The 20,830-nt window shown below is 56.2% G+C and overlaps 1 protein-coding gene across 2 annotated transcripts in view; it reads left to right on the plus strand.

The window, feature by feature from the left end:
- The window catches only part of PHF21B (PHD finger protein 21B), an 83,567-nt gene that overhangs the window by 59,843 nt on the left and 2,894 nt on the right, over positions 1–20,830 (plus strand). For both annotated transcript variants that reach the window (XM_040234561.1, XM_040234562.1), the window contains exons 3-12: positions 5,772–5,864; positions 6,998–7,348; positions 8,251–8,391; positions 12,204–12,255; positions 14,080–14,156; positions 16,425–16,479; positions 17,402–17,424; positions 18,432–18,590; positions 20,077–20,152; positions 20,509–20,612. In XM_040234561.1, the coding sequence (XP_040090495.1) occupies positions 5,772–5,864; positions 6,998–7,348; positions 8,251–8,391; positions 12,204–12,255; positions 14,080–14,156; positions 16,425–16,479; positions 17,402–17,424; positions 18,432–18,590; positions 20,077–20,152; positions 20,509–20,612 (1,131 nt within the window). The remainder of the gene's footprint in view (positions 1–5,771; positions 5,865–6,997; positions 7,349–8,250; positions 8,392–12,203; positions 12,256–14,079; positions 14,157–16,424; positions 16,480–17,401; positions 17,425–18,431; positions 18,591–20,076; positions 20,153–20,508; positions 20,613–20,830) is intronic.

A 20,830-nucleotide genomic window follows, 5' to 3' on the forward strand; every position in this document is an offset into this window, starting at 1 on the left:
GACACACTGACAGCTGTCCTGGGAGGGGGCGTGTGGGGTTGTCTTTGGTTGGCAGTTGTGGAAACTGAGGCACAGAGGGGCTTAGGAGCCCCCCACAGTGCTCAGGGTTGGAGGTTGAGTTCAAGGGCAAGGTCAGCCCTGAGTTGAGTCCTGTGAGTGGAGAAAGTTCTGGAAAAGGGCGTCCGGGTGGGGTCTTAGAGGGTGCACGCTCCTCTCTCCCTCAGCCCCACCCCGTGCACTCTGTCCCCCCATGCGGCTCGCGATGACCCCCACCCTGCTCCTGCCCTCCTGCCGCCAGGAAAGAGGACTGAGTGCCCTGACCTGCTGCGCATGCCCTCCGGTCCTGCTGCTTTCTGTCCCGCTGGCTGGGACTGCCAGTCTCCTGATCCATCCGGTCAGAGCCTGGGTGAGAGCTTCCCTTCCTGCCCAGCACCCCAGTTCCCAGGCCGTGCAGGGTGCTGGGGATTCAGTGTGAGCCCCGGATGGAGACTGTCCCCAGACACTCCGGGGTCTGTCCCCTGACGCGGAGGAAGAGCTGTTGAAACGAACACAGCGGGAAGCGCGGGACACCAGGCTCTGGTTTCCTTTTCCGCATCCTCACTCTTGCTCACGTTCCTGTACTTCCCTCTCGTCATTGCGGGGAGAGGAGCACGTGTGCCCCGTGTGCGAGACTGAGACCGATGCTGGAGAGCAGAGTGGACTTCCGCAGGTCAGCCCAACCAGAGGGGCCTCTGCAGGACTAGCTCCTGGACAGGCTAACCCCAAGGCTGTCCCTGCTGGGGTGCCAGGCTGCACCTCCCTCCCACGCTTGGCGTCCCATTTCCAGGCACCGACCCGGCCAGGTCTGACCCACTCCCTCTACGTGGCGCTCACAGAGCCAAGCGTGCACCAGGCTCTGTGCAGACCCTGGGCGCCCACTCTCGTTAGCCCCCTGCCACAGAGACGCTCCCCGTCGTGGACAAGAAGATGGTGCAGAGCTGGGGGCCACATGCACCTGGTACCAGAACCCGAGCCCAGCCCGTCCGCGCCTGGGCACCATCTAGACACACCTGTCTGCTGGGCGCCTCCCACCCGCCTCTGCCGGGACTGAGCCTGGCCGAGGTTTCCCAGGCTGCCCCGAGGACGCCACCGATGCAGGAAAACACATGAAGTTATTTTGACTTTTATGGCCCCTTTTTCCCTATTAAAATGCTTAAAGCTGTAACTGTCGTCATAAGGAGCTCATTTATCTTGACCAGAGTGCGGCCATAAACTGTCCGGGGCTGATGGAATAGCCCCTGAGATGATTGTTTCTGCTGCTATCGATAAATTCCGACACGGAGCAGAAAGCTCAGCCCCTGCCAGATAAACTGTCTCTTCAGCCTGTTAATTAAAGGTTTATAAGGACGTGGAAGAACATGCTCTGGGCTAAGCCTTGGAGCGAAGGGGAACAGATACCTGGCAACAGGGGGATGGACAGGGGAGGAAGGGGGCTCTGGTGTTCCTGGAGGAAACCCGCAGTTCCCGGAAACCTGCTCAGCAGCCTGTTTGATAAACTCCTTCCCAAAGGCTAGGACTTCGGGCTTTGACTTAGGGAGTTAAAGCCTCCCTCCCTACCTCTCCTGCTCCCCTGGCACCCAGGACACCCTGCAGAGTGCTCCCTGAAGAGTCAGCGGGCACCCCGAGTCCCAGGCAGTGGCGTAAACGTGGAGTCAGGCAATATTTTAGTTTGTGGAGTCAGCGAGTGGATGACCTTTATTCTGTGATTGTCCCACAGGTATTCACTGTTTCCCCCGTGGCGGCTCAGGTTTCTTTCTTACTCACCGAGTATTTGAGAGTGAGATCAAAGTAAAGTTCCCCCGTCTCCTTCATCCTCTGACTCACCCCAGCTTTGGGGGCTCTGCCCCTCCAGCTGCCTCTGCCCATGCCTCCCCGTCGTGGTCCCCTCCCCCAAGTCCCCTCCCTGGTTGTGAATTTCTCAGTGTGTGGACAGAAGTCATCAGTGTGTCTCAGGTCAGGAGAGAGGGCTGAGCATCGACCTGCAATGAAGGTGTAGATGGACGGTGGCACGTGTGAGACGCACGGACACAGAGCAAAAGAGGGACCCAGAGAGGAATTAATATAGAAACACAGGACGCATGTGCCCAAGTGGACGCCAGAGAATCAAATAGCTGGTGCAGTAACACACTCAGAATCGGATGCACGGCAACCCTCACGCCTTTCCATGCAGATATGCACGGGCTGGAAAACATACAGATGGCATGCAGCGCTCGCCTGGATGGCTTGTTCGGGGATCTTAGCCGGAAGGGAGTCCCCAGGGAAAGCAGCTTTGTGCCTGTTCTCTGGCTTCTGTGGGTGTTGGGCATGGATTTGCCTTTGTGGTCCTGAGGCCCTGAGGTCTTCGTGCAGGAACCCCTGCTTCCAGCGGGCAGCACGGCCCCACCCGCGGATGGAGCCCAGTGCCCACGTGGGCCTTTTACGGCAGAACCTGCTGGAGGGACAGGCTGGTCTCTTCTCGGCCCCCAGTCCCCAGGTTGGCAGAGTCACCTGGGAGCTCATTTAATCAAATGCTGCTCCCTTTGTTCCTGCCGCTCACCTGGGCAGCTCTGGGCTGGGGAGATAGACTCCACAGCTGATGCTGGATGCAACGGCGGGTCCAGGGGCAGCTGAGGGCACCGCCTTCTATGTGCATCCCTCTGCGAGGGGCGGGCAGAATCTTTAAGACACGGGCATTGGACAGGTCTTGCTACACTGTGCTGGAGAGGGAAAAACGGCACAGTGGATTGAGAGGCTCCCTCATAGAGTGACCGTGTTTGCTTGGATGCTCTCTGCATTGCGTATAAAGCTCTATTCCAGCAAATGTCCACGGTGAATTTCCAGTTAAATGTGGATAATTTGGCTCCATGCAGAGAGGCAGGCAGCTGGCTGGAGGGACATGAACCTCAGAGCTTGTCCACTTGGGGCAGGTGGGAAATTCCAGAGGAGGGAGGGACCACCCCATCGTGACCAGGAGAAGCAACTCTGTGGGTTGTGGGGTCTCTGTCATCTCATCTGGGGAAGGATGATACTCCTTCCAGGGACAGAGAGCTCTAAGGGGGGAAATAGGGAGGGAGTTTATTTTTAGCAGCTATATTGTATATATTAGAATAACATATACAATAAAGTGTTACATTTAAAAAGTGCAAGGTGTTTGACATAGGCATCCATCTGTGAGACCATCACTACAATCAAGATAGAAAACACACCCTTGACCCTCAAAAGTTTCCCTAGGCCTGTGTAGTCTCTTCCTTTTATCCCCTATCTTGATACAATCTCTAATCCCTTTAGATGAGTTTGCCTTTCCTGGAATTTCATAAAAATGACATCATACAATAATATGTGCTCCTTTTTTTGACTGGCTCCTTTCGTTCAGCAAAACCACTTTGAGACTCAGCCATGCTGTGCATATCAGTTGCTCATTCCTCATTCCTTTTTCGTTGCTGAGTAATATTCCTTTGGGTGGATATGCCACAGTTTGCTCATCTGTGGACCTGTTGTGGACCCGTTGATGAACATCTGGGCTGTTTCCAGTAGAGCTGCTGGGGAATGTTCCTGAACAAGCCTCTGTATGGACATGTGCTTTCATTTCCCTTGAGCAATGTCTAGAGGCAGAATATTTTAGTTGGGACTGCTGCAACAAAAACACCATCAACTTGGGGGCTTAAACAACAGACACGTATTTCTCAGAGTTCTGGAGGCTGCGAAGTCCAAGATCAAGGTGCTGGTTGATCTGGTTTGCAGTGCAAACCCTCTTCCTGATTTGCAGATGGATGTTACCTTTGTCCATTTCAGCTGTGAGAACAAAATGCCACAGACTGGGTGGTTATTGTACATAGAAACTTACTGGGACTTCCTTGGCAGTCCGGTGGTTAAGACTCTGCCTTTCCAGTGTGGGAGGCTTGTGTTCCATCCCTGGTCAGGGAAGTAAGATCCCACATGCTACACAGTGCAGCCAAAACTGAAAAAAAAAACAAAAAACAAAAAACAAGTGTTTCTTTGAATGAGTGTTAAACTTCACCAAGTGTCTTTGAGACATCCAGCGGAGATGATATTAAAACAAAAAAAAGAAGAAGGAAACGCTTATTGCTCACAGTTCTAGAGGTTGTAGTTGGAGAGCAGAGTGCCAACTTGGCCAGGTGAGGGCTTTTTCCGGCTGCAGACTTCTCGCCTGGGGGAAGGGGCTAGAGTTGCTGCAGCCTCTTTTATAGGCAGGAATCCCGTTCATTTCATCAGGATTCCACCCTCCTGGCTGAAGCACCTCCCAAAGGCCTTGCCTTCTAACACCATCACTTCGAGCATTAGAATTCGAACAAGTGAATTTTAAGGGGACGCTAATATTCAAAAGTCTTCCCTGATGTCTCAGACGGTAAAGAATCCACCTGCAATTCAGGAGACAAAGATTCGATCCCTGGGTTGAGAGGATCCCTGGAGAAGGGAATGGCTACCCACTCCCATATTCTTGCCTGGAGAATCCCATGAACAGAGGAGCCTGCAAGGCTTCAGTCCATGGGGTCACAAATAGTCAGATATGACTGAGTGACTAACACTTTTACTTTCAACATTCAAACCACGGCAGACTCCTTGCTGTGTCCTCACGTGGCAGAGACAGTAAGGAAACCCTCTCAAATCTCCTTACGAGGGCACTAATTCTGGAGTGCTTATCTAGACCATCTCTAATTCCTGAAACTGAGTGGGTGGGGGGGGGAAGGGAACGAAGCCTTTTAAAATGTTCTTATTTCAACTGTTATTTACAATTAGTTTTATGTTGTGACATCTGAGTCAAGACTAGGTTTAGAAAAGAAGCTAGACCTCTTGCTGTGTCTGTCTGAAGGGTTCCCAGGTGGCTCAGAGGTAAAGAATCCGCCTGCCAAAGCAGGAGACATAGAGGGTGCGGGTTTGATCCCCGAGTTGGAAAGATCCCCTGGAGGAGGTGATCACGACCCTCTCCAGCATTTTTGCCTGGAGAATCCCGTGGGCAGAGGAGCCTGGGGGGCTGCAGTCCACGAGGTCACATGACTCAGACATGACTGAGCACGCACAATCCCATCAAGAGGCCTCCACCTTCAAGACCTGGTCACTCTCAAATGCTGCATCCGTGAAAGCATCACACTGAGGATTAGTGTTTCGACACGCACGTTCCGGGGGACACCGACATTCAGTCCATAGCAATACACATATATTTAACTTTTTACAAAACTGGCAAACTGTTCCAGTGTTGTTATACCAGTTTATGCTCCCAAGAGTGGCGGTCGGACTTCGTCCCGTCTTCACCAGCCCTGTGCTTGGCCAGCTCTTCTTATCGTCGCCCCCTGAATGGGTGGTATCTTGCTGTCGTTTAATTTGCATTTCTCTAATAACTCATGATATTTAGTATCTTTTCAGTAGCTTATTTGCCATCAGCATATCTTCTTTAGTGAACTGTTCTGTTCGAATCAGTTTTTAATTGGGTTGTTTTCTGATTAGTGCGTTTTGGCAGTTCTTTTATATATTCTGGGTACAAGTCTTTTTATCAGATAGGTGATTGGCGAAGTGTTTTTTTCCCCTTTGGCCATGGCTCATTTTTTATTCTCTTAAAAACTGTCTTTCCAACTTCAGTTGTTTTTGAAGTTCAGTTGATTAATTTCTTCTTATGTGGACTGTGTCTTTGGTGTTGTATCCAAGACTGTGTGCCTGAACCACAGCCCCCAGGTTTCCTCCCGTGTCGCGTCCCCACGCCCCGTCCCATCTGAGTGCTGCCCTCCGTTGTCTTCTAGGCTTTGGGAACCATCACTGCAGTGCCTGTCACCGGTCCTCAGGTCAGCTCCTTGCAGAGGTTGGCCGGGCAAGGAGCAGCAGTGCTACCTCAGGTAAGCAGCCTGCGGCGGGCCCTGGGGTGTCTGTCTGTTCACAGCCCCTCAGCGCTGAGGTTTTAGGTGCAACCACAAGGGAGTCCCTTTCCTCTCTTGCCTCCTCTGCCCACCTTCCAGAGGAGATGTTTGGACTAGACCCCCTTTTTCACACACTGAAGAACTGAGAAATCAGTTCAGTGGGTCATGACCAGGATTTTTTTTTTTTAATGGAATAAACTGTGCTTGACTAGAATAGAGCAGATGCATCGGAAACACTGTTCTGTGGGCAGAGTTTGTTTCCGGACTGGATCACGATGTAATGAAGACTTTCGAGTATGGGCCACAGTTAAGAAAAGCGTGAAAAACTCTGGACGAGCAGGTGCCTTTGGGAGACGCTGGGTCAGGTGCCCCCGGCTCAGCCTGGGGCCCCCGAGACTGGGCTCAGCACTCTGGACCAGTCGACTGACCTCTAACCTTCCTGGGCGGAAGGGGGTGTTGCCCCTTCTGCAGAGGGGGTGTTGCCAGTGCCTCCCTGGCCTTGAGGGCTGAATCGGGACACGAGAGCCTTTGTAGCTGGCCAGGTCTGGAGCAGAAGCCTGCCGGTGGGGACTCAGCTCAGTGAGGCGCCTGCTGCTGAGCCGCCAGCTGCCCAGGTGATGCCGGCTCCTGCCTGTCCTGGGGCTGCAGGCTGCACAGACGCCCCCAGCCGGACCCCAGTGAGGGGCAGGGGCCCAGGGCCCTCTTGGCCTCGTGGCAGCCCCTCTGAATGCTCATCTGTGCTGATTTCACCAGGATCCTGTCCCCAGCAGGCTCAGATTCCAGGAGGGGGACAGACGAGGAATCAAGACGCTGTGAACCCAGGGTGACTGGCCTGAGTTAGAAGGATTCCCGGGGTGCTGTGGGAATAGCACCTCATAGCCTGCCTGAGGGTCAGGGAGGGCTTCCTGGAGGAGGTGGTACCGGAAGCAGGTCCCCAGTCTCTACACCGCCATCCCCTCTCCTCTAACACCCCGGTCTCTGAGCCAGGTCACGTCCCTGCCCCTGCTCTGGAGTCTTCCCCAAGTCCTGGCTCTGCTCAGGACTGCTGTTCGGCCGGGCCTGTCAGCAACCCTCTGTGTGTCTGACCATGTCCCCGACCCTCCCTTGCCCAGGTTAGGCCAAAGACTCTGATCCCAGACAGCCTCCCTGTCACCCCGGGCCGGGACCGGCCACCCAAGCAGCCCCCAACATTCCAGAAGGCCACTGTGGTCAGTATCAAGAACCCCAGCCCCGCGCTCCCCACCGCCAACAACACCGTGAGCCATGTGCCAGCGCCCGGCAGCCAGCCGCGGGCTTTGCCCGAGCCCGCCGCCGTCAGCTCTCCTCTGAGTGGCGCCGGGGTGGCCTACGCCATCATCTCCACCGCCCCCAGCAATGCCACCGCCCTGGCCCCCAGCACCGCCGTGTCCGTGGTCAGCGACAGCGTCAAAGTCCAGCCCCTCCTCATCAGCGCTGACAACAAGGTGAGGGAGGGCAGGCTCCCCGCGGGCCAGGTGGAGAGGGGCTGGGCAGCATGAGTGACCGGCTGGCGGAATGATCGAGTGGCCAAGTGAATGGATGGAGTGAGAGCAGAGGGGTGAATGAACAGTGAGACTGAACGAATCGTAAGGGAACGGATGGGGTGGGGTTATAAGTGAATGAGTGAGCCGGCAGGAGGATAAATGGTGTATGAAAGAGGAATCAAGTGAATGAATTGGTGTGGGAAGAAGGTGGGGTGCAAAGGGGGTGAGTACGTGAGTGGAAGACTATGTGGCCAGGGACTTTCCAGGTGGTCAGGGGTTGAGACTCCTTGACTCTACCGCAGGGGACACAGGTTCGATCCCTGGTCAGAATCTAAGACCCCATATGCCTTGCGGTGTGCACCCCTTCCCCCAAAAAAGGAAAAAAAAAGACCGTGTGGCTGAATGAATCAATACCCGTGGGAAAAGAACAATGCCTCGACGGATGAAGTATTTCATTCGTTGGAATAATTAACTAGCTAATAAAATGTGTGGCCGAGTGGGTGGCTGGAAGAGTCCCTGCTGATGGAGGGAGGGAGTCGAGGACTTTATAGGCCCCAGCTGCCTCCTCTGTGATTCCCCCCTCCTCATTCCTCTATGATCCTGCAATTCCAGGCCCCGTGCCCGAAGGAGGTGGACACACCTGGCCCCCGGTTCTGCAGCCCTGCCCATGGGGGCCCCTCCAGCCCCCCTCCCCCTCCACCCCCTAGTCCCTGCCCGTGGGGCCCCTCCAGCCCCCCTCACCCCTCCACCCCTTAGTCTCTGCCCGCAGGGCCCCTCCAGCCTCCCCCTCACCCCTCCACCCTGTAGTCTCTGCCCGTGGGGCCCCTTCAGCCTCCCCCTCACCCCTCCACCCCATCTTCTAGGTCATCATCATTCAGTCTCAAGTGCAGCCGCAGCCTGAGAACACCGCAGAGTCGCAGGCGCCCACAGAGGAGCCGTCTCAGGGGACCCAGGCCAGCAACAAGAGGAAGGAAGAGCGGCCCTCAAGCCAGGAGAACCCCGAGGTGGGTGGCGGTGGTGTAGGGGCCGCTGTAGGACGTGCCCCGCACGGGCTGGGGTGGAGACTGGCCCCGGGAGCCGAGGTCCCGCTGTTGCGTGCCCCAGACTTGCTGGCTGAGGGGCCGTGTGGGGCAGTGCTGAGCTCCGACCCTGAACCAGTCTGCCTGGCTTGGCCTCCCAGTCCAGGTGTGCCGTGGGGGAGGGCATCACGTCCGTTTGCTCGTCTGTGAGATGGGAGGGGTGAGTCTGCCTTCCCGGCAGCGTTGTTGGGAGGATCTCATGGTCTGTGTCCACTGGGGTCCCGGAAGTGTGCCTGGGCGCTGCTGGCTGTTGCCCCGCACTCCTGAGCCCGGCTGTCCCCGCATCCCGTCCCCCTGTCCTCAGGACCCCCGTCCAGGGGACAGCCCTGCGCTCGGCAGCGCATGACCCTGAGGCAGTCTTGCCCCTCCCTCCACCCTACTGTTCACTGAAAGACTGAAGGCAGCCCAGGAGGACCCTGCAGGCCCTAAAAGTCAGCTGCTATTGAACTTTTAGTCACAGCGGGTGGCGTCCTTGTGTTCCTGCTGGCATCCTCAGCTGTCCTGGGCCAAAATCACCCCCTCTGGGCCTTTTTCCCTGTGACTGCCCCTACCTGGCCCCTGTTCCTCTCCCTACTGACTGTTTTGTCTTACAAGATCACATTCAGAAACCATCTCCTCCAGGCAGCCTTCCCTGACCACCTACCACCAACAGATCCCCCTGGGCTCCTCCAGCTCCCGTTGATTCTCTTTATCAGAGCGCTGTCATCTGAAGAAGTCATTCATCCATTTGTCCAGTCACTTTTATTTGCCAATCACATCTCAGCCTTTGCTGCAGGCCAGGCTCTGGGCTGAGAATGGGGACGGTGAGACAGGGCAGACTGTAGTTAGTCCGAGCACGAGGATGCTCACTCCTACTGCCAGACACAGGCACGGCCATTCGGACTTGAATCTGGGTTAGAATAAATGGCAGGTGTCGTCAGAGAATTACAAATTCTGAGCTGTGGGAGATCCAGGGAGAAGGAGGGCTTCCCAGGCGGTGCTGGTGGTAAACAACCCACCTGCCAATGCAGGAGAAATCAAGAACTGCGGGTGTGATCCCTGGGCCAGGAAGATCTCCTGGAGGAGGGCACGGCAACCCACTCCAGTATTCTTGCGTGGAGAATCCCGTGGACAGAGGAGCCTTGCGGGCTACAGTCTGTGGGATCGCAGAGTCAGACACGACCGAAGCGACTTGCACACAGGGAGAGGGAGAAGGCCTTGGAGGGGAGGGCTGTGATCACGGGGATGGGAACGGAGAGGGTTTCAGGAGAAGGACGAGTGACATGTCAGCTGGAGGACACTGCCCAGGCAGTCACGCAGACATGGGGAGAAGACTCAGCACCCCCAGGAGATCGGCCGGTCTCTTTGGACCCCAGGTAGCACGTGTGGGTGAGAATTTCTAGATGCTGTTCGTCAGTCACTCAGTCGTGTCCGACTCTTTGCGACCCCGTGGACTGCAGCACGCCAGGCTTCCCTGTCCTTCACCATCTCCCGGAGTTTGCTCAAACTTGCCCAGAGTCAATGGTGCTACAGAGAACTTCTCGACATGGACAGTGGAGGCTGATTCTGGAAGACCCGGATGCAGGTGGCCAAGGGGGAACTTCATTCCTTGGGTAGTAGGGAGCCATGGAATGTCTTTGAGCAGGAGAGTGACTTGGTTATTGTCCTCTGACACATCCAGAAAGCCTGCTGGGAGTTGGTAAGAGTGGACTACTCACCAAGGTTGAGATGCAGCCAGTCTGCTCTCTGGCTTCAGGCCCAATCTTGTCTCAAGAGAGACAGCCCATTCTATTTGGTGGTGATGAATGAGCACCCACTGTGTGCGAGGTGGGGCTGAGGGGCCAGCTCACAGCTCAAGCTCCCATGAGCACCCTTCTGTCCTCCGATGGGGTTCTCTGCACCCTTAATATTCAGGAAGGTTTTCTGGGTGGCTTCTCTTTGTTCTTTCAAAGTATATCTTAGTCAATTATTGTGCGTTTATACAATTAGTATAATTACATCTAACTACATAATTAGCGTAAATACATGTAATGACTTAAATAGAACGTGCAGTTACAACACGTCCTGGTGTAAAAATCCTTATTAAAGTTGCTTTTAGAAGAAGGCTGGGAGCTGTTGCGTTGCATAGACGCAGGCTTCCCAGTGGCCTTTGAACCTGTTTGTGAAGAACCTAAGTCAAGAGCGCTGGAGGCCAGAGCAGCAGCTGCCCCAGAAATGTCCCCAGATGTACCAGTCGCGGACTCGGGGGGCCGGGGGTGGGCGTGGATTGGGGCTAGAGACACCGACTGGGGCTGGTAAGGCTCGGCTGTGTGGTGGCTTCCGGGGCAGTGGCAGTTGAGGTACCAGTGTCTGTACACCCACATACACACTTTCTTTGGAGCCCACGGCTGCCTGTGAGATGAGCTGGGCTCGGGGACATGATGGGACAGCACCGGCACCAGGCATCGAAGGGGCCCGGGGCAGTAACACCCCACTTCCCTGCCGAGCGACCCTCCATCACTAACTACGCTTCCTCCCCTGCTTGCCCGCATCCTCCCAGCCGCTCTGCAAAGCGGATGGGACAGAAATGACAGGGTTCACTGTACAGACGAGGAGACGGGCTCAGAGAGGTCGGCGTGTCCGTGGTTACCCGGCTGTGCGCTCAGCCGGGACAGACCCTGGACGCCTGGCTCCTGCTCCAGGCTCGGCAAATTCCATCCTGTCCCAGAGTCCCTCTTCTTCAGGACAGAGCCTGGCCTTTTCTGTGCTATTCGTTTCCCTGGCCTCGGGCAGCATCTGACCAAGCTGGTCACTCTCAGATTAGTCTGTGCCCCATGGAATAGCAGCTAGAGTAGGAGTCCCGGCCCCATTCCAGCCTGGCCCCAGCCCTGGCCCCAGCCCCGCCCTGGCCACAGCTCAACCCCAGCCCTGGCCAAATCCCAGTCACAGCCACAGTCCCGGCCCTAGACACAGTCCCAGCGGGACCACAGCGCCGGCCACACCCCCAGCACCAGCCCAGGCCACACCCCAGGTCACACCCCCAACTCCAGCCACAGCCACACCCCCAGACCCAGCCTAGGCCACACCCCCAGACCCAGCCTAGGCCACACCCCCAGCCCTAGCCCACGCCACACCCCCAGCCACAGCTGGGCCACTTGTCTGGGCAAGACCCATGCACACAGATGCTCCTTCCCTCTCCGCCACCCCTGCTGCCACAGTCCTCATCCCTGCCTCCCCTCTGCCCAGGCTCCCAGCCCCTACATGGTTCCTCTCTGCAGCTAGAAGGATCTTTCTACAGTTCACCAGAAATAACCAAGTCACCACCCTTTGGTTTTAAAAATGTTTTCCAGCTTTATCGGGATGTAGTGGCATATAACCTTGCGTAAGTTTAAGGTTCACAATATAACGATTTGAGATATGTGTATATTGCAACAGGAGCACCACAGTAATTGCAGTTAGCGTATCCATTGTTATGTTATCCATTGTTACCTCCATGGTTGTTTATTTTTGTGTGATGAGCACTTACTTTTCAAATCTACTCTCAGCAGCCTTCACATTTACAGTATGGTACCACTGGCTCTAGTCACAATGCTGTACATTATTTATTGTACAGCTGGAAATGTGTAGGTTGTCGTTACCGTCACAGCCCAGAGGAGCTAAGGAGGCAGGATGACTCATGTCCTGTGGGATCCTGGAACAGCGAAAGAGCATTAGATAAAAACTAAGGAAACCCCCAAATAGAAAAGCTGGGTTAACCCTTCTCTGTTGCCTTCCCTCAGAAAATTGCCTTCATGGTGGCGCTGGGCCTGGTGACGACAGAGCACTTGGAAGGTGAGGACCCTCGCGGTGGGGCTGGGCCTGGCTGCCGGGTGGGTGGGTCAGGTGGCTGACTGGGCATCAGACAGAAGCAGTGGGTCTCAGATTCCCGGTCAGCTGTGACCCACCTTCCGTGAGGTCGGTGCTGAGTATCTGGTTGTCATCACTGAGACCAAGGAGCCCACCCGTTCTCCCAGCTTGACTCTGCACAGAACCCTCTGTATGTCAATGGAGGGACTTTGTGGGTTCTCTGCCCCCCAGTTGGAGGCAGCACCGTGAAGTGATAAGATCGGGGTGCCCAGCTCTTCCATGACTGAAGTGAGAACACCCCTGCACCTCAGGGAGACCTGGATTCAGGAAGGAAAACTAGATTGCTCTTCCTTCTTAAAATTGAGGGACGGGAGGGAGTGAATTGAATACCCCAGCGCCCGAGGCACTGACCAGCTCTCATCTCAGCTGAAGGTTGTCTCCAGGACAGCACATGAAGCCGGGGAAGGGAAGGTCTTGGCCAGACCACCCCATGCACGGCCGAGTCAAATGTGCCCTGGAGGTGGGTCCAGGCCTTTCCACGGCCACCTCCCCTTGCGTTCCCTGGGTCTGACTTGCTCTCTGGCAGCAGCTGGGGTGTAGGTGGTGGGAAGGGACAGGGGCATGGTCTGGCCACTCAGATACCCTGCTACATGGACCTGACCCCGGTGGGGATGTCCCACGCGAGGACCCCTCCTCTCATGGCCCCCCTGCCTTCTTGGAAGGAGTTCTGTTCATGTCTGAATCCTCCTGCTTGAATCTGACTGTAGGGAATCCGGCTGTACGTGGCGGCCTTTGAGAGCCAGTTCTGCTCTGTCTTTGGAGCCTTGGAGGCAGCCTGGGGTGGTGGAACTGGCCCGAACAGTCGTTTCAGAAGTCCCGTGTTCAAGTCCTGGCCGTGCTGCTTAGAGCTGGGCGACCTCGGGCCAACTCCTTCCCCACTCGGAACCTCACTCTCTTCATCTACGACTTGAGGAAAGCCACTTCCTGTGACTTTGCAGGGTTGTCATGGCAACTGAGCTAAAAGCACTCTTCGAATCCATTTGCGATTGTTATAATTTGTATAAACAGTCCCCATTTTGCAAACTCTGCTCCCTCCTGCCCATGATATCCCAAATATTTTTTTATTTGTGTTTATTTGCATCCTAACTTCTTTTGCAGAGGGTCTGAGGTGCCTTATGGGAAACACACAAATAATATTGGGACAATAACAAAGGAGAAATCAGATCCGAGAAACAGAGACTAGGATATAATGTCAAAACAGCTACAGGCAGAGAGACAGGGCCCCACCTCGCAGTCAAAGCAAAAGGGAGAAAGAAAAAGGGAGGGAAAACCCAGTTCTCGAACTGCAGGAGGCTCGCCATGTGAGGCCCCGAAGGGACGGCCGTGTTTGTTGTCTGAGGGCTGGGCTGGCTGAGCAGAGCGGGCACCTGCCTTCCCAGGAGCCCTCAGCCTCACTCTGAAGCTGAAGTTGGCCAGTGTGACCATCAGGCACCAGCTGTCCTAAAGTCCCAAGAGAGGCGTCCTCAGGCTGGAGGACGGCACACGGGGCCGTGCTGAGAGCGGATGCCTGGACTCTGGGTATCCCCCACCCCCTGCCCAGTCCTGGTCCTTCACCCTGAGGCCAGCAGCTCTGTCCTGCCTCAGAGCGAACGATTCCGGGGCCCCCAGCCCACTCAGGGCCACTCTGGGGCCCAGACGCTGGGCAGAGGGGCTGCGGGGCAGGAGGCAGTGCCCAGGGTTGGTAGAGGAAGCGTCCAGAGTTCCCAGGGCAGGAAGACTCCCGTAACCGCTGCATCTGGGCCTTTCCAGAGATCCAGAGCAAACGCCAGGAGCGGAAGCGGAGAAGCACAGCCAACCCTGCCTACAGCGGCCTCCTGGAGACAGAGGTGAGGGGCCTGCCAGCCGCACACGGGGTGAGGGGTGGGGGAGGCTCCGCGGAGCTGGCCTCCTCACCTGCCCCTCCTGATTAGAGCTCAGGGCATGACAGTGAACAGCCCTGACCCCCTGGGTTCAGAATCTGGTGAGAGGCAAAGGACCACCGTGTCAGAGGGTTCTCAGGTGGGCTGCCCTGGGGCTGGGGCTGGATGCAGGTCGCAGCCAGCTCCCTGATTCTTCGTCCCGGTGATCCGGCATGAGGTCTGGTCGCAGGCAGTGCTGGGCTCTGGTCCTCCTGGGACCCCTCAGGCCCAACCGGAGCCTGGTGGGCTCAGCCCTAGCTCCTGACTCAAGAGAGGCCACAGAGAGGAGAGCCTGGGAGGGGCTGGGCCAAGCGAGGCTGGGGAGAGGGTTGGCTGGAGGACAAGAGGGAGAGACTGTGACTTTACTAAGTTCCCTCTGGGTGGAGACATGAGGCCAACAAGGAGAGACCCGGCCTTGGATGCCCACCTTCCCCTCCCCCTAACCCCCTGAGCCCCAGTTCCTTCATGTAGTGGCACCCCAGCTCTAAGACTGCTTCTTATGATGGGCAGCATGCACTCCCCTCAGATAGCCGAAACTGGTCAAATAGGGTGTGACAGTTAACTCCAAAGGAGAGTATGTCCCCTTCATCCAAATCCCATGCAACACACACACCATCCCCCTACCCCCCGCCCCGAGGTCGGCTGCAGCCCCCTAGGAGGTGATGAGAGTCACCAAAGGCCAGTCAGTGATGCTCTTTAAGGATGCAGCCCAGGGAGCACCAGCCCCTCCCAGCATCACGTTCCCAGGGAGGAACTGAATCCAGAATGGGATCGCCTTGCCCGTGCACATCAGAATCCAGAATTCTCGGCTAGAACCCAGATGTCATCTCCCAGAAGTCAGCTCTGCCAGGGCTGCAGATGCTCTGGGCTTTCCTGTGAAAAACACCCTGGAATCCTGCGCTGAAAGGGAAGCCGTTTCATGAGGGCCCTGGAGTCGGGTGGCCCTCCTGAAGTGGAGCCAAGTCTGCACAGCCCCAGGCCCTGGCACGTCATGGAGGCCAGCGAGGCCCTGCGGGGCCCAGAGGAGGACAGGAAGATGCTGCGCTTGCTCCCCCCCGGGGAATTCTTGAGTCGGGGCCAGTTGTCCCACATCTGCGGCTCACCAGCTGGACCTCACCGGGAGGGGGCGCCCGTGGGTGCCCTGTGGGGAGAGCGCCCTGTGTCCCTGTCGCGTGCTCCCCAGCCCACCTGCCTGCCCTCACTGGTACCCTCCTGACTCCTGCTCAGAGCACACGCGTGTTCACACCCGCTCACTTCCTCCCTGACTTTCTGAGCACTGGGCCCCGTTTGTGAGAGGGGCTGAGCTGTTGCTCCAGCTCCAGCCACGGAAACGACATGTCCTCTGTACAGGACGGGTACTGTTCCCTTGGTTGTGCTCGCGATGGATGTGCCCCCTGCTCTGGAGGCCAGGCCACACCCTCGTCTCCGTTGTCTGTGGCCTTGACCAGAAATGACCTGATTAGCGAATCAGGAGCTGATGCAAAGCCCTGTGACCTTGAGCCCTGACAACAAGTAGTTCCGTGGATCTTTCTCGACCCTGAACATGGCCCAAACACGTTGAGGGAGACGGGTTTACAACCCGTCATTCAAGTCTATAGCCGTTGTCTTGCCACAGCCAAAGCCACCTTGGACCACCATGGTCTGAACCCATGTGGCCTGTAGTTGCTAAAGCCCAGGACTAAAGTCACCTTCTGGAATGTACTGGAAACTTCTTCATTTACACGTGATGAGCCAAGGGTCACTCTTTGTTGTCAGGTTCCTGGACCTCATGCTAAGAAGTGGGGTTTGGGGAGTCAGTCCCTAATACGCCTCGTTTCCCACCTGAGCCCAGAAGCTGCTGAGAAAGAAGACTCAGGAGGCAGACAGGTGGACGGCCAGATGCCTGCTTTGTTACTGATTTGCCCCACCTGGACACCTCTAGCCGTCATTCCTGAAAGAGGCAGGCGTGCCCACAGGAGCCGTGATGGGGCTGAGCCATCGCAGCTGTCGGGCAGAGCCTTTGCTGGCTTTTGCCCTGGCTGACCTGCCTCTCCCCTCCCCCATGCCCACATCTGTCCCCATTTCTGCCCCTGGTCTCGGGTGTCCAACTGGAGTCCAGAGCCCAAGGTGGGGACCCCTCCCGGGTGAGTCCTGGGCTAGGTCTGTGTCAACTGAGGAGGGCCCCCTGTGATTCGGTTTGGTTTTCTGTCTCTGCAGAGGAAGCGACTGGCATCCAACTATCTCAACACCCCCCTGTTCCTCACAGCAAGAGGTAAGTGCTTCTCCTGCAGGGCTGCTGTGGGGCTGGGCTTGGCCACACCTCGCTCCGCTGGCTGCTGCCCGGCTACCCAGCCTGCCCCGTCCGCAGCCACGGCCGGACAGCTGCTCTCATGGGCAGCGTGTCACGGCTCCCTGGGCCCTCTGCGCTCCGCTGCCCTCACCCTCACCTGTCACATGACCTCCCTGAGCCTCGGTTTGCTGGTCTGTATAAAACCGGCCCGTGACAGTGCCGGCCTCTCAGAGCTGAGCCGGGGACACCAGGGTGAACGTGCCAGCGCTGTGTAACTGTCGAGTGTGGTGCACACACACGAGCTGTTCTTCCCACTAGACTATATCATTTCCAGAAATTAGAAGGAAAACTATTTTTGTGATCATTAAATTATGTGGTTTGGCCATCCCTCACTGGAATGGAAGTGGGTTATGGTTGAAAATGAGTTGACAGTGAGCCACTTTGAAGGATCCCTGGAACAATGTTTTCTCCATTGGATAGCTTGCTGCTGCCATGTTCCTCAGGGAGCTTAGGGGCCACGATGAGCCTCTTTTTTGATGGGTTCTGGCCATGACCAGGGCAGAGATGTTTAGTTCCATGATACCCTGGGTGAAGACCCAGGAGTTAGTGGGGCCTGAGATACTACCAGCATGCCCCTGGTGAGGATCCAGGAGTCACTAGGGCCTGTGATACTCCCAGAATGCCCTGAGGACCCAGGAGTCACTGGGGCCTGAGATACTCCCAGCATGCCCTGAGCACCCAGGAGTCACTGGGGCCTGAGATACTCCCAGCATGCCCCGGGTGAGGACCCAGGAGTCACTGGGACCTGAGACACTCCCTTCCACCCTGGGCCTTGTGGACTCTAGTCCTGATCGGTGCTCCCCTTGGCCACTAACATGTTCTCCGCCCTTCTTCCCTGTGCTAGCCAATGAGGACCCCTGCTGGAAGGTATGTGTCCCTTGGTCTTCACACCTGGGTGGGTGGGACATGCTTTCCACAGAGTCCAGGTAGGGTCACTCCTGGCAAGGGGCCGGGGCCCCTTGTCCTGCTGCTGTGAGATGGAGCAGAGGGCCTTGGGCTCCACGCTTGGTGCTGAGGGCTTTGTACAGCACCAGTCCACTTTCCAGCCTGCCCCACAGAGTCGGACAAAACCACAGGGCTCAGCCCACAGTTCAAGCAGGAGCCCTCCGGACACAGGGACCCCTGAAGCCGTGACAGCCCACGTAGAAGCAGCTGATGCTGAGTACCAGGGGGTTGTCTGGCCTCACAGTGTGACCTTGGGCAGAGTTGGCACTCTCTGGGCCTCATTCCCCACCTCGTTAGGGACTGGACTCGGGTCTCAGGGTCCCACCCCACACACCTACATTTCCATGACCTCGTGAAACCCCACCCAGCATGCAAACACTATGTCGCTGCTTCCCAGGATGCTTGCTGGTCACAGCCTTACTTGTGGGCATGTCTTCAGGGTTTATTCAATGTTTTTTTTTACTCAGTTTCAGACCTAATTCTAAGTTTCCAGTCCCTTCATGCCACAGTCAAGCCACTAAAAAGCAACATGTAATGACATTTCTATTAGACCGTGTTGTTTGCAGCCCTAACCGTGCGGTGTCCCAAGTCCATGCTGGCAGGGGTAGCGTTTGTCCACAGCCATCCTGTGCCTGGCCAGCTGGGGCATGGGGACAGGAGGTGCCTTGAGCCTGAGTCCTGCTGCGTGGAGCCCACAGGCCTGGGGGGGCCTTGGCTTTGAGGCAGGAGACTGGGATGCTCCTCTTCCTGGTTTGCAAGCCCACGCTCACTTCATCATCCCCCGTCCTCGGGGCTTAGTCCTGTCTCCCAGAGCTGCTGAAAAACTTGGCGGAAGAGCTGGGTCCCAGGCAGGTTGAGGTGGCAGGTGCCTGCCCCCCGCCCCTGCTCCCAGCCCCCTGACCTGCCTCCCACTGTCCTGTCTCTTCCAGAATGAGATCACCCATGATGAGCTCTGTGCTGCCTGCAAGCGAGGGGCCAACCTGCAGCCGTGCGGCACGTGCCCAGGGGCCTACCACCTCAGCTGCCTGGACCCGCCCCTCAAAACAGCACCCAAGGGCATGTGGGTGTGCCCCAAATGCCAGCAGAAGGTATGGGAGGCTGTGTCTGTGTGTGGGCGACCCAGCCCTCACCTTCACCATCTCCCTGAACTGCAGGGCCCTCACTCACGGGGCACAACATCTGAGGCTGCTCAAACCGTCCCTGCTTCCTGGGTCATCCCCACTGTGAGCAGAGATGGGGAGGACTAGGCTGGGGCGGGGTGAGAGGCAGAGAGGCGAAAAGAGGGGCTGGGTAGAGAACTAGGCTTTGCAACCTCAGCACAACTGACCTTTGGGATAATCTGTTGGGGGGTGCTGTCCTGTGCCCTGTAGGATGTTCAGTGGTGTCCCTGGCCTCCACCCAGTAGATGCCAGCCACAGCCCCCATCATGGCCATGTCAGACATTGCCGGTTGAGGACCATGGGTGTAGAGTGAGCAGAGGTGTCCCTCTGCAGCTGATTTAGCGATTCCAACTTAGTGTACTAATAACACAAACCACAAAAAATAGCACCAGTTAACACGTTAGAAAGTCGCTCATTCGTGTCCGACTCTTTGCAACCCCATGGACTAGACTAGTCTGTGGAATTCTCCAAGTCAGGATACTGGAGTGGGTAGCTTTTGCCTTCTCCAGGGGATCTTCCCAACCCAGGGATCAAACACAGGTCTCCCACATCGCAGGCGGATTCTTCACCAGCTGAGCCACGAGGGAAACCCAGTTCTCACTGATAGCAACATGCAGATGAAAAACCATCAAATTAGCAAAAATGATAACATTCCCTTCTGGCAATGATGTGGTGAAATGAGCACTCTTAGACGTTACCTTAAAAATGCGTACACCTTTTAAACCCGGTGTCTTGCTTTGAGGAGTAGAGCCTACGGAATTGTCCAATACAGGTAAAGTTCTGGGCAGAAGGAAGTCCCTCAGCTTTTCTTTATAAAAGGAAAGAAAATAGGAACACCCTGGCTTCCCCACAAAGAGTTGGTGAAATAGATTCTGGCACTTTACTCAGTGAGAGATTATGGGGTCACTGAAAATGATTTTTTTAAAAAAGGAATTTGGAATTCTTTGGGACTTGTTCACTATGTGGGATTATGTTTTTAAAAAATAAAAATTAAAAAAAGAAAACAGGTTTTGTAGCTGCTGTTTAGTTTGACCATCAGCCATCTGACTGAGAAAAACAGGGTGCAGAATAGAAAACCTGGGTGAAAATACTTGCAAGTGTTAATACTGTGTGTGGCTGGGTGGTGGGACGTTTCGATGCTATTCTATAGAATGTGTTACTTGTAAAATCATTGAGGAATCCTCTTTATTTCAATGAGGAAGACTCTTTATTGCCGTGGGGAATCCTCTTTATTTTAGAAAACATTGCGTTCCCATCATACCGGGTTTTGTGGGGACCTGAGGAGAGGGGGTGTGGCAGCCCAGAGAGCTCGTGCCCGTGCCCCTGTCTCCGTGTCCCCCCGCCCCAGGTTCCTCAGCCGGAGCATGGCAGGCCCTGGGCTGCCCGCTGGCTCAGTCCCCCATCTGCCCTCCAGGCCTTAAAGAAAGACGGAGGTGTGCCCTGGACCGGGATGCTGGCCATCGTGCACTCCTACGTCACCCACAAGACAGGTGAGGCATCGGGGCAACTGGGAAGGGGCAGTGACACCCTTCTGTTCAACCCCGCCCTCGGACTGCTGGACTCACTTTGGGCCCAGCAGAGGCTGCTCTGATCCAAAGCTCTGAAAAGAGGAAGCCTGGGACTAATCCTGAGTGCAGGGCAGTTACTGCGGAGGTGGAATTTCAGCCTCTGAGCATCTGGCAAGAGCCTCTGGCTCCTGCAGGAGGATGTGGCCAGAGTGACCCCTAGGGATGGACCTAGGATTCTTCTTGCCTCTCCTGCTCAGCCACGGCCCAGCTCCAGCTTACCTGCCATTCCTGGTGGGGCCTGGGACCCAGGCCCTTTCCTAGTCCTTCCTCTTTCCTAGTCAAAGAAGAGGAGAAGCAGAAGCTGCTGCAGCGGGGCAGTGAGCTGCAGAGCGAGCACCAGCAACTGGAGGAGCGAGACCGGCGCCTGGCCTCGGCAGTGAAGGTGTGCGGGGCGGGCGGGGTCTGCCCGGGGGACCACGGGATGTTGCGGATCAAAGTGTTACTGTCTGGTTACTGACACCCCAGAAGAGGACGGACTCACCAGCGTCATTCAGGGAGTCAGCAGATGGAGAGGGCAGCTCTGTGACTAAGTAGACACATAGTTATCATGCCGTTGGACATCTGGCTCTGCTCCTTCTCAGCTCTGTGACCTCAGCAAGG

The sequence above is a fragment of the Oryx dammah genome, unplaced genomic scaffold (genome assembly GCF_014754425.2).
Source record: "Oryx dammah isolate SB20612 unplaced genomic scaffold, SCBI_Odam_1.1 HiC_scaffold_29, whole genome shotgun sequence".
Lineage (NCBI taxonomy): Eukaryota > Metazoa > Chordata > Mammalia > Artiodactyla > Bovidae > Oryx > Oryx dammah.